A 12,563-nucleotide genomic window follows, 5' to 3' on the forward strand; every position below is an offset into this window, starting at 1 on the left:
CCTGGCTTGTGTCAATGGTTCAGACTGGTGTTTGTGGTGTGATCGTGTGGGGAATGTTTTCTTGGCACACATTGGACCAGGGGTGCACAACTCCAGTCTGGGTCGGTCTGTGAGCTGGATTTCGCTCCAACCAATTACCTTAATTTATTTTTCTGACAGCTCTATAAATGATGAGCATCCCTTTATGGCCACAGTCTCCAGAAGAAACTAGAAAGAGATTAGATAAAAGTTGTTGAAATATTTAAGTCTAGAAAGGGTTACAAAGCATTTCTAGGCTCTGGCACTCCACCGAGTTCAACTGGAACAGTGGCGAATATTCCCAGAAGAGGCTGGCCTGCCAAAACTCCTCCAAGGGCACAGTGACTGCAAATCCAGGAAGTCACACACGATCCCATGAGAACCCGCAGGCCTCTCTAGCCTCAGCTGTATCGCTGCCCATGGCTCTACAGTTAGAAAGAGACTTGGCAAAGAAGGGATTGAGAGAGTAGCAAGGTCGATACCACTGCAAACCAAGTGAAACATCAATGCTAATCTCGCAATTGCAAAAAAGCACCTGCATGATCCCCAAGCCTTTTGGGATAATGTTCTATGGACAGATAAGTGGAAAATTGAACAATATGGGACCTATTATGTCTGGCCTAAATCAAGTAAGAACATCATACCAAAAGTGAAATATGGTGATGTTATTGAGACGGCGTGCGGATGCTTTTCTGCCTCCGGACCCAGACAACTAGTCATTATTGAAATTGTCATGAATTCTGCTCTGTACCAGAAAATCCTTAAAGAGAATGACTGGTCATCTGTCCATGAGCTGAAGCTGAAGTGTAACTGGATTATGCACAAAAGCAAGTCCACATCTAATTAACTGAAAATGATCAGAGTGAATGTTTGATAGCTTTTTTCATGAAATCAATGCGTTTACTCAGGTTCCCATTGTCTAATATTACAATTTATCTAAAGATCTGAAACCATTCAGCGTGGAAAATATGCAAAAATAGACTAAATCAGGAAGAGGGTGCTGTATATAAAAATATAGTTACCGATAATAAACTGAATTTAAATTGGCAACATTGTAAAGAAAAGTCTTAACTGGATTTGGTTGATCATTAAAGAAATACTACTTTAGGCTTTAATTTGGTGCTTTGTTTACATACAAAAAACTATTCTGGCAGTTGCAGATTATGGTGTGGTAGCAACGAGCTAAGAAAGCCCCGACCTTTAGCTAAACATCGTTAGTGGTGATACTAACCACTGCTAACAACAGGGGATTAGTCTGCCTCTAGCCTACCAGGAAGGAAGCACAATTCTGTAACACAAGCGCACATATTCACAAACACATCAATTTACTGTCGCTTTTACTTTCATCAATAATCTCAAATCTTCTGAAACTCCGGGAGGCTAGGCATAAACTCCCTGCCCAGGAGAGGAAATAAACCGGTAGAATCTCCCAAAGATATACGCAGTAGTACTGTGCATTGGGACCCAGCTATCGTGGCCCACCAACTGACGCACGAAATTTAATTCAGTAAGCTAATCATGAGAGCTACCTACTGTAAAGTTAGCGAACGCTAACCAACTACTTGCTTAATGGTAAACCACCAAGGATAATCTCTCACAAACCCAGCTCACCACTATAGTAGCCGATCCATACACGTCTCCTCTTGCCTTCTACTGGATCATAGAATGTATGAGTTTGGTGTATTCGACACATGCATTTTCAGACACAGTACAAAAATAAAAAAGACACCCAGAAGCGGCCCAAGGAGTTTTTAGAATAAGAATAGAAAGTAGACAAGCAAGGTATTGGGCAGAAGTGAACACTGACTGACCACGTTTGTGTTTATAATATTTTCAAGGTGAAAATCTTGCATTGTATGCCTTTAACTAGATTTTCCAGCTCTTCAGAAATTGTCCAGTAGGGGGCTCAGCAGATTCAAAATTAGAGAGAAATCTGTCCTCTTCAGCAGTAAGAATACATAAAAATCTAAATCATCAGCTCTTTGTAACAGCTAACTAAAAAAACCAATATGAATGACAGGTAATAATTAATAAGAACATAAAATATCATCAGGAGCATCATCATGGTTACCACATACGATAGACGAGGAAGGATTCACTTTTGGAGGTCTACTGCGGGAGCACTAATGACCCAAACTGAGAGGGAACTGAACTGAGAGGAGCCACCCATCTTATACAGTAAGAGGTGAGGAGACTAGTGTCACTAAGTCGGGACCTTGGTTTGATAGCTCTCTCAGAAGGTCCTCTCCCACGACGCAGTGTGTAACCAACGTTCTCTGAGTGAAGAGACCCTGTTACATATATAATATAACATAATATGTTTGGGGGAGTGTGGATTTCACCAGGCTTTCTGCTCTAGCCTGCCTGGGAGGAAGCACTGCATAAGCAGGCATGCTCACAGACATTAATTGTTGATTATATTTTCAGACATTTCAAGGCTCCTGAAAGTCTGGGAGTTTTTTGGATTTAGGCATGATCTCCCTGCCCAGGAGAGGAAATAATCCCAGGAAAATATTAGCAGTAGTATTGTGCAGCTGCCCACATCAGAAGAATATTGAATATTATCTGGGTAACTGTAGAGCTCCTGTGTTAGCAGTACAGGACAAAGCGCACAGTGAAGTGGCCCTGTACGCACTGCACACATTCCTCCGCAGGGCTGAGTAGCCTTGCAATGGAGTCTGCCTTCACAATATCAACAGTGAGCAGAAAAGACTTCAAGCACTCAAAAGTTGTTTTCAATCTGAGCAGAAGCTTCAGTCGCATCACTTCCTGCAGATTAAATCTGCCTTGTCTTTCAGGATCAGATGAAAGCCGAAGTAAGATGCAAACAAGACCTAAAAAACACCACTGAGCCGGCCTCTCAGCTGCCATTTTAAAAACATCGCTGGTGGAAAATGTGGCCCTGGTTAGCAAACCACTTCAGAGCATGCTCTTTATCTGCTGTATTCCTGTTCAACATTTTCATCTGAAAACACCAGCTTTCACAACCCCCTACACACACTCACACTCACACACACAATCACACACACGCATACAAACTCAGACACACACACTCACACTCACATACAAACTCACACACACACACACACACACACACTCACAATCACACACACACATACAAACTCACACACATACACACACTCACACACACACACACACACAATCACACACACACATACAAACTCACACACACATACACACAATCACACACACACATACAAACTCACACACACACACACTCACACACATACACACACGCACGCACACACACATACACACACACAATCACACACATACACACAATCACACACACACATACAAACTCACACACATACACACACACGCACACACATACACACACACACTCACACACACACACACCCACATAAAAATCTTACCCACAGCTCTATCTACTTAGGCATGGTTGTGTGATAACATTTATGACAACAGAGGAGGAGTTTCTGTAGTTCTGCAGTTCATCTGGGTGGGCTACTGACCCACCTCGCCGAGCGGCTCAATCCCCACAATGCTACTGAAGACTGGACTGAGTCCCATGGGACACAGGACAATTTAGCATAATGGGGAGGGAGGAGCGTTTCAGTGGTAAAGGACTTACTGACTTCATCCTTGTTAAAGCCTTTATACCATACGCACTAAAGTAGTGGTTCTCAAACTCGGTCCTGTGGTTTTTGTTACAGCCCATCTCTTGCTCAATTAAGGAGGTGACCAACGCAAACATACACAGCACACAGTGTAATAAAATGATCTTCAACCAATAATTCATTCAAACTTAAAAGCACACGCACACACCATGAACAAACGGCTGCACTGACAACAAAGATAAATACAGGACATAGCACTGGGCTGTAATTACAACAAAATGGCGGCATCGTCAAGATGCAACAAACATAAATGTTCACAACAACAACAAAAAACCCGCTATAACCGACAAAATAGCACTTCGGGTACAGATTTAAAAAAATATTTTAAAAAACATAATCGCAAGGATACACACGACATGAGGTTGTGTGTTTGCTGTCATATGCACCCTGCAAAATCCAAGCGAGTGTGAGTCGCTGATGTTGTGAGTCTCCTCATTGGATTAAGAGAGGGATTTCATCTGGCGCTAATCTGTGGGGCAGGAGACGGCCGGAGTGCGGAGGCTTCCGTTCGTGTGAGGGACTCGTACGCGGGCGGCTCCATTCTCTCTGGCTCCCGCGGGAGAGACTTCACCCCAGAATGAACCTGTTCTGCTTCTCCCTGGTGAGTGAAACTTTCTCCTCCCTCCCGACTGATTGCGACGATCGAGCAGCGATCGAGAACCGCGCGGAGTCTGTGTGTGTGTGTGTGTGTGTGGCTTTTTCAGTGCGAGACACAACTAGACTGAGTAGGTACTGGGACTTTTTTTTGGAAAAGTTTCCAGTTTCCTAATCTGCGCTTTGACATTCCAGGCTGGCTGTTTGCCTGGTTTGGGCCGAGTTTGAAATTCTGTGGCAGGCTGAGTTCTTCTGAGGGAACTGCTGCGAAACCGGGACTGCGGGACACCCATCGGCGTTCGGTGGCATTGCTCCTTGATTATGTTTGATGTTGTTTGTAATTAAAATAAAATCGTGCATGAAATATAATATATAGAGGCAGCCATGTCATATTCACTATTAATATTTTGTTCGTGTATTCTCCTGTGTAACTTGACTTTCATATCAAGGACACTTTAGTTTTCAAATCACATACCTAAATCCCATCCACAGATTACATTACATTACATTATAGTCAGATTAGGAAATATCATCCACAAATGACACTCAAAATGAAAAAAAAAAAAAACAAGAATAGTTTATAGCAAATATATTACATTCAAGAAGCAATACAAATCTGGACAGATGCTAGGGACCGTGTGTGGGCTTTCAGATGACGGGGTGACCAGCCCATCAGACCACAGGACAGCAGGTTACGCACACTGATGAGATATCTGTACTCAATCCCCTGCAGTGGGCTTAATTCCAGTCTTGTTGTTGGTCGTGATATGGGGAAGGTGAATTCATGCCCCATTCCTAATTTTGTGTGTATTGTTGCATATTTTGGTGGCACGGATGGTGCAGTGGGTTGCACTGCCGCCTCACAGCAAGGAGGTCCTGGGTTCAAATCCCCGTCGGCCGGGGCCTCTCTGTGTGGAGTTTGCATGTTCTCCCCGTGTTTGTGTGGGTTTCCTCTGGGTACTCCGGTTTCCTCCCACAGTCCAAAGACATCCAGGTTAGGCTGATTGGAGAGTCTAAATTGCCCATAGGTATGAGTGTGTGAGTGAATGGTGTGTGTGCAATGCGATGGACTGGCGACCTCTCCAGGGTGTATTCCTGCCTTTCGCCCAATGTATACTGGGATAGGCTCCAGCCCCCCTATGACCCTGTCCAGGATAAGCGGGTTAGGATAATGAATGAATGAATGAATGAATGAATGTTGCATATTTGATACACTGAATGTTTTCAGATCTTTAAACAAAATGCCATTTTAGGGAACCTGGGTATACACAAAACACATTTTTCTAATTATTCTTAAATTTATCGTTTGAAAAAAAGTTATCGAACACCCATATCACCTCTGTGAAAGTAATCGCCCCCTCTTTCACATTGCGATGGAGGAATTTAACCCACTTTGCAGAACTGCTGTAATTCAGACGAGCTGAAAACTGTTTGTTTCAGGTCCTGTCCCTGCATCTCTATTGCTGGAGATTACTGGATATTTAGGAAAAATGTTTTAGGAACATCAGTTTGTGGCTGAAAACAATGTGTAGGTTATGCTGCTTGATGCTAATGTTTAACACAGAGTATTACTTGTGCTTTTCTGCAGTAGTGCTGCTCTTGTTAATCTGCTGAATTTCTGAATTTATGTTCTTTGTTTTCTATCTCACTAGTGTAGATAGTTCTGCTCTAAGCACTGTGGCGTAGACTCTGTGTATATTGCAGATATTTCTGCTCTAAACACACAATGGCGTAGTCAGAGCTGCAGATCGTTCTGCTCTAAGCACTCAATGATGTAGGCCCTGAGTATATTGTAGATAGTTCTGCTCTAAGCACTCAATGGTGTAGGCCCTGAGTATATTGTAGATAGTTCTGCTCTAAGCACTTGGGATTGGGTTGGGATGGTGGATAGGGCTGCACAATATATATATTGTATATTTATTGTCATCGAGATATGAACATTTGAGATAAACACATCGCAGACGACTGCTGTGAAAAATAGTATTTATTTAAACTGATGTTCTGTTGAACTGATTGGCTGTTCATGTGCAATTTGTTCAATAAAAGCATGTTGAAAATAATGTTTTTTATTCTTCTATTCAGTGGGCATAAGCTATTCCTTGTTTGAGGTGTAGCTTAGCAGTGTACTAAGGTAGAAATATAGTAGAACCGTGCGTACTTCAATATTTGTTATTTGTTTATTTATCGCAAGTCATATTGTCCTCACAATATTCAACAATATACAACCCCCACCCCACCAGCTTCTTCAGATATTCCTCAGTATAGGTGGATGAATGTTTGGCTGCTCAGCCATGCTGCAGTCCTCTGATGAGGGATCCTTCTGTTCTGCATGTGCATACTGTGTCAGGGTGCAGGACAGAGGAACCATGCCCAGGGATGAAGTACAGAATGGCAGGCTTTAATGTAAACAGGCAGATCAAGAGCGTAATCCAAAATACAGGCACATTTCAAAAACCAGGTAGTCAGGAGAAACAGGGCAGAGGTATATAAATCACAAACCAATAAACACAGTTTAAAGCCAGACAGAGATCAAAAACCAGGAAATCCAAAAAGCAACAGAACAGGAAAACAGATGGGGAACGGGTCAGGAAACTTTAAGGGGGCTAGAACTTTAACAGGGTACAGGGTACAGGGTACAAAGCAGGTAACAGACTTGATGAACAACGCAAACTGAAAAGGACAGGCTAAAATACAACACGAGAAACAGGTGAAACGAATGACATGAGACAGGAAGGAAATACATGTAAGGAGTGAAAGGCGGAGACAGGGGAACAGAATAAAATAATGAACAGGCAGAACAGAATACACTACGGAAAGAGAACAGGGACATAAGACACCAAATGTAAAGGAAGATATTAAAGGAGATATTAGAGGTAAGATATTGAAGGTGAGATATTAGAGGTGAGATATTGAAGGTGAGATATTAGAGGTGAGATATTAGAGGTGAGATATTAGAGGTGAGATATTGAAGGTGAGATATTAGAGGTGAGATATTAGAGGGGAGATATTGGAGGTGAGATATTAGAGGTGAGATATTAGAGGTGAGATATTGAAGGTGAGATATTAGAGGTGAGATATTGAAGGTGAGATATTGGAGGTGAGATATTAGAGGTGAGATATTAGAGTGATTGGAGGTGAGATATTGGAGGTGAGATATTAGAGGTGAGATATTGAAGGTGAGATATTCCCCTCCGAGGAATCGCCCCCTCCGAGGAATCGCCCCTCCGAGGAATCGCCACCTTAACGTGGTGGAGGGGTTTGTGTGTCCCGGTGATCCTGGGAGCTAGGTTGTCGGGGGCACTGTTAGCCCCCAGTAGGGTCTCCCAAGGCAAATTGGTCCCGGGGGAGGGGCCGGACTAAGAGCGATTCAAAGACTCCCATGACACGGCCACACAAAGACCCAGTTACCTCGCCCGGAAAAGGGAAACCGGGGCCCCCTGCTGGAGCCAGACCCGGGAGGGGAGCTCGTCGGCGAGCGTCTGGTGGCCGGGCCTTATCCCATGGGGCCCGGCCGGGCACAGCCCGAATTGGTCACGTGGGGTCGCCGCCCTGTGGGCTCACCACCTGCAGGGGTCGGCATCGGAGTCGGGTGCTTTGCCCAACGGGCAGTAGGCAAAGGCGGGGATCCGGGCGTGCTGATCCTCGGCGTCGCAGACTGGTTCTGGGGACGTGGAACGTCACCTCTCTGGTGGGGAAGGAACCGGAGCTAGTGCGGGAGGCGGAGCGGTACCAACTAGATATAGTTGGGCTCACCTCCACGCACAGTACTGGTTCCGGAACCAAACTCCTGGAGAGGGGCTGGACTCTGTTCTTTTCTGGAGTTGCTCAAGGTGAGAGGCGCCGGGCGGGTGTGGGGATACTCACAAGCCACCGGCTGAGCGCCACTGTGTTGGAGTTCCACCCGGGGAACGAGAGGGTCGCTTCTCTGCGACTACGTGTCGCTGGGGGGAAGGCTCTGACTGTCATTTGTGCGTATGCACCAAATGGGAGTTCAGAGTATTCGGCCTTCTTGGAGTCACTGGGTGGCATCCTGGAAAGGGTGCCACCCGGAGACTCCATAGTTCTGCTGGGCGACTTCAACGCTCACGTGGGCAATGACGGAGAAACCTGGAGGGGGGTGATTGGGAGGAACGGCCTGCCTGATCTGAACCCAAGCGGTGTTTTGTTATTGGACTTCTGTGCTGGCCATGGATTGTCGATAACAAACACCATGTTCGAGCATAGGGTAGCTCATAAGTGTACTTGGTACCAGAGCACCTTAGGCCAAAGATCGATGATCGACTTTGTGGTCGTATCATCAGATCTGCGGCCGTATGTCTTGGACACTCGGGTGAAGAGAGGAGCAGAGCTGTCAACTGATCACCACCTGGTGGTGAGTTGGATCAAGTGGCCGGGGAGGCTGCCTGACAGACCCGGTAAACCCAAACGTGTAGTGAGGGTGAACTGGGAACGTCTGGCGGAGGCCCCTGTTCGCGAGGTCTTCAACTCCCACCTCCGGAAGAACTTCTCACGCATCCCGGGGGAAGCTGGGGACATGGAGTCCGAGTGGGCCATGTTCAAAGCCTCCATTGCAGAGGCGGCAAGCAGGAGCTGTGGCCAGAAGGTCATCGGTGCCTGTCGGGGCGGCAACCCAAGAACCCGCTGGTGGACACCAGCGGTGAGGGAGGCCGTCAAGCTGAAGAAGAAGGCCTTTCGGGCTTGGCTGGCCCGGGGGTCCCCTGAAGCAGCAGACAGGTACCGGGTGGCCAGAAGGGCTGCAGCTTCGGCAGTCGCTGAAGCAAAAACCCGGGTATGGGAGGAGTTCGGGGAGGCTATGGAGAAGGACTTTCGGTTGGCCTCGAGGAAGTTCTGGCAAACCATCCGAAGACTCAGAAAGGGAAAGCAGGGCTTGTCTCAGGCTGTTTTCAGCAGGGGAGGAGAACTGCTGACCCGGACTGGGGATATTGTCGGGCGGTGGAAAGAGCACTTCGAGGAGCTCCTGAACCCGAACAACACGTCCTCTGTGGAAGAGGCAGAGCCTGAAGACTCGGGGGAATCTACACCTATATCCCTGGCGGAAGTTGCTGAGGTAGTCAAAAAGCTCCTCAGTGGCAAGTCGCCGGGTGTAGATGAGATTCGCCCTGAGATGCTGAAGGCTCTGGACATTGTTGGGCTGTCTTGGCTGACACGCCTCTTCAGTGTCGCGTGGAGATCGGGGACAGTACCTGTAGAGTGGCAGACCGGGGTGGTGGTCCCCATTTTCAAGAAGGGGGACCGGAGGGTGTGCTCCAATTACCGGGGTATCACACTCCTCAGCCTCCCTGGGAAAGCTTACTCTAGGGTACTGGAAAGGAGGCTCCGACCGATGATCGAACCTCGGATTCAGGAGGAGCAATGTGGCTTTCGTCCTGGCCGTGGAAAAGTGGACCAGCTCTTTACCTTGGCAGGGTTGCTGGCGGGGTCATGGGAGTTTGCCCATCCAGTGGCAGGGTGTACTGCGGGAGTATGGGGTACCGGGGCCGTTGTTACGAGCCATCAGGTCCCTGTATAACCAAAGTGAGAGCTGTGTCCGCATTCTCGGCACAAAGTCAAGCACGTTTCCGGTGGGTGTTGGACTCCGCCAAGGTTGCCCCTTGTCACCGGTCCTGTTTGTGGTATTCATGGACAGGATCTCAAGGCGCAGCCGAGGTGAGGAGAGTGTCCGGTTTGGTGACCTCAGAATCGCATGTCTGCTTTTTGCGGATGATGTGGTTCTGCTGGCTTCATCGGACCGTGACCTTCAGCACGCACTGGAGCGGTTTGCAGCCGAGTGTGAAGCGGCCGGGATGAGAGTCAGCACCTCCAAGTCCGAGGCCATGGTTCTCTGCCGGAAAACGGTGGATTGCTCCCTCCGGGTTGGGAACGAGTCTTTGCCCCAAGTGAAGGAGTTCAAGTATCTCGGGGTCTTGTTCACGAGTGAGGGTAGAAGGGAGCGTGAGATCAACAGGCGGATCGGTGCAGCGTCAGCAGTAATGCGGGCGTTGCACCGGACCGTTGTGGTGAAGAAGGAGCTGAGCCGGAAGGCGAAGCTCTCGATTTACTGGTCGATCTACGTCCCAACCCTCACCTATGGTCACGAGCTTTGGGTAGTGACCGAAAGAACAAGATCGCGTATACAAGCGGCTGAAATGAGCTTCCTCCGTAGGGTGGCCGGGCTCAGCCTTAGAGATAGGGTGAGGAGCTCGGACATCCGGAGGGAGCTCGGAGTAGAGCCGCTGCTCCTTCGCATCGAAAGGAGCCAATTGAGGTGGTTCGGGCATCTCATCAGGATGCCTCCCGGGCGCCTCCCTTTGGAGGTTTTCCGGGCTCGTCCAACTGGGCGGAGACCCCGAGGGAGACCCAGAGCCCGCTGGAGAGATTATATATCTCTCCTGGCCAGGGAACGCCTCGGGATCCCCCAGGAGGAGCTAGAATGCGTTGCTGGGGAGAGGGACGCCTGGAATACCCGGCTTTGCCTACTGCCCCCGCGACCCGACTCCGGATAAGCGGGTGACGATGGATGGATGGATGGATGGATGGATGGATATTGAAGGTGAGATATTAGAAGTGAGATATTGGAGGTGAGATATTGGAGGTGAGATATTAGAGGTGAGATATTAGAGGTGAGATATTGGAGGTGAGATATTGGAGGTGAGATATTAGAGGTGAGATATTGGAGGTGAGATATTGGAGGTGAGATATTGAAGGTGAGATATTGAAGGTGAGATATTAGAGGTGAGATATTGGAGGTGAGATATTAGAGGTGAGATATTGGAGGTGAGATATTGGAGGTGAGATATTGAAGGTGAGATATTGGAGGTGAGATATTAGAGGTGAGATATTGAAGGTGAGATATTGAAGGTGAGATATTGAAGGTGAGATATTAGAGGTGAGATATTGAAGGTGAGATATTGAAGGTGAGATATTGAAGGTGAGATATTGGAGGTGAGATATTGGAGGTGAGATATTGAAGGTGAGATATTGAAGGTGAGATATTAGAGGTGAGATATTGAAGGTGAGATATTGAAGGTGAGATATTGAAGGTGAGATATTAGAGGTGAGATATTGGAGGTGAGATATTGAAGGTGAGATATTGGAGGTGAGATATTGGAGGTGAGATATTGAAGGTGAGATATTGAAGGTGAGATATTAGAGGTGAGATATTGAAGGTGAGATATTAGAGGTGAGATATTAGAGGTGAGATATTGGAGGTGAGATATTGGAGGTGAGATATTAGAGGTGAGATATTGGAGGTGAGATATTGGAGGTGAGATATTAGAGGTGAGATATTAGAGGTGAGATATTGGAGGTGAGATATTGAAGGTGAGATATTAGAGGTGAGATATTGGAGGTGAGATATTAGAGGTGAGATATTGGAGGTGAGATATTGAAGGTGAGATATTAGAGGTGAGATATTGAAGGTGAGATATTGGAGGTGAGATATTAGAGGTGAGATATTGAAGGTGAGATATTGAAGGTGAGATATTGAAGGTGAGATATTGGAGGTGAGATATTAGAGGTGAGATATTGAAGGTGAGATATTAGAGGTGAGATATCGGAGGTGAGATATTGGAGGTGAGATATTGGAGGTGAGATATTGAAGGTGAGATATGCCGTCTGCAGGAGGGCTCAATGGACAGCCTGTACGAGGCGGTCCGGGACGAGGACGCGGGGAGGGTGTACTCCGTCCCCAGCCGGTCCCACAGCCGGCCCTGCAGCCCCGCCGCGCCGCTCGACCTCACCGCCAAGTGGTGCGTCTCCGAGCGCTCCGTCTCCATGGTGAGTGCCGCCATAACCACGGCGACGGGGCCCGGGCCACACCCGCCGTCTCCCCCCTGTGCCGGCCGCGTGGGTCAGGGCTTCTGCTGAATACGACCAGGTCAAGTCTGCCTGTAACATCAAACATAAACACATAGTATTACTATTTCTTGTACACTGTATTAAAAAGCAATCTAACAGACATGCCACTAGTATTTAACAACCTAATTATTTCTTGATTTAGACCATGAAATACATTTTCTTAAAAGCATCCAGTAGTTTAGCATGAGGCCAATACCATATATACAAAGTAAAGCTTTCAGCAAAGTATGTGCATTTTCAATAGTTTCATATTGATATATAGTTCCTAGATCCAATATTTAAGAAACAAAATTGACATTTGTTTTGCACTGTATGTATGTGTTACTCTATAGTGCTTAATAGTAAATGGTTGGCATTTATATAGCGCCTTTATCCAAGCGCTGTACAATTGATGCTTCTCATTCACCCATTCATACACACACTCACACTCAC

The 12,563-nt window shown here is 46.9% G+C and overlaps 1 protein-coding gene across 1 annotated transcript in view; it reads left to right on the forward strand.

The window, feature by feature from the left end:
* The first annotated feature begins 4,131 nt into the window (after positions 1-4,131).
* LOC133107600 (uncharacterized) overlaps positions 4,132-12,563 on the forward strand; it is a 33,093-nt gene continuing 24,661 nt past the window's right edge. The window contains exons 1-2 of the mRNA XM_061216586.1: positions 4,132-4,281; positions 11,895-12,050. Coding sequence (XP_061072570.1) covers positions 4,258-4,281; positions 11,895-12,050 — 180 coding nt within the window. The 5' untranslated portion in view covers positions 4,132-4,257. The remainder of the gene's footprint in view (positions 4,282-11,894; positions 12,051-12,563) is intronic.

The sequence above is a fragment of the Conger conger genome, chromosome 13, assembly GCF_963514075.1.
Source record: "Conger conger chromosome 13, fConCon1.1, whole genome shotgun sequence".
Classification (NCBI taxonomy): Eukaryota; Metazoa; Chordata; class Actinopteri; order Anguilliformes; family Congridae; genus Conger; species Conger conger.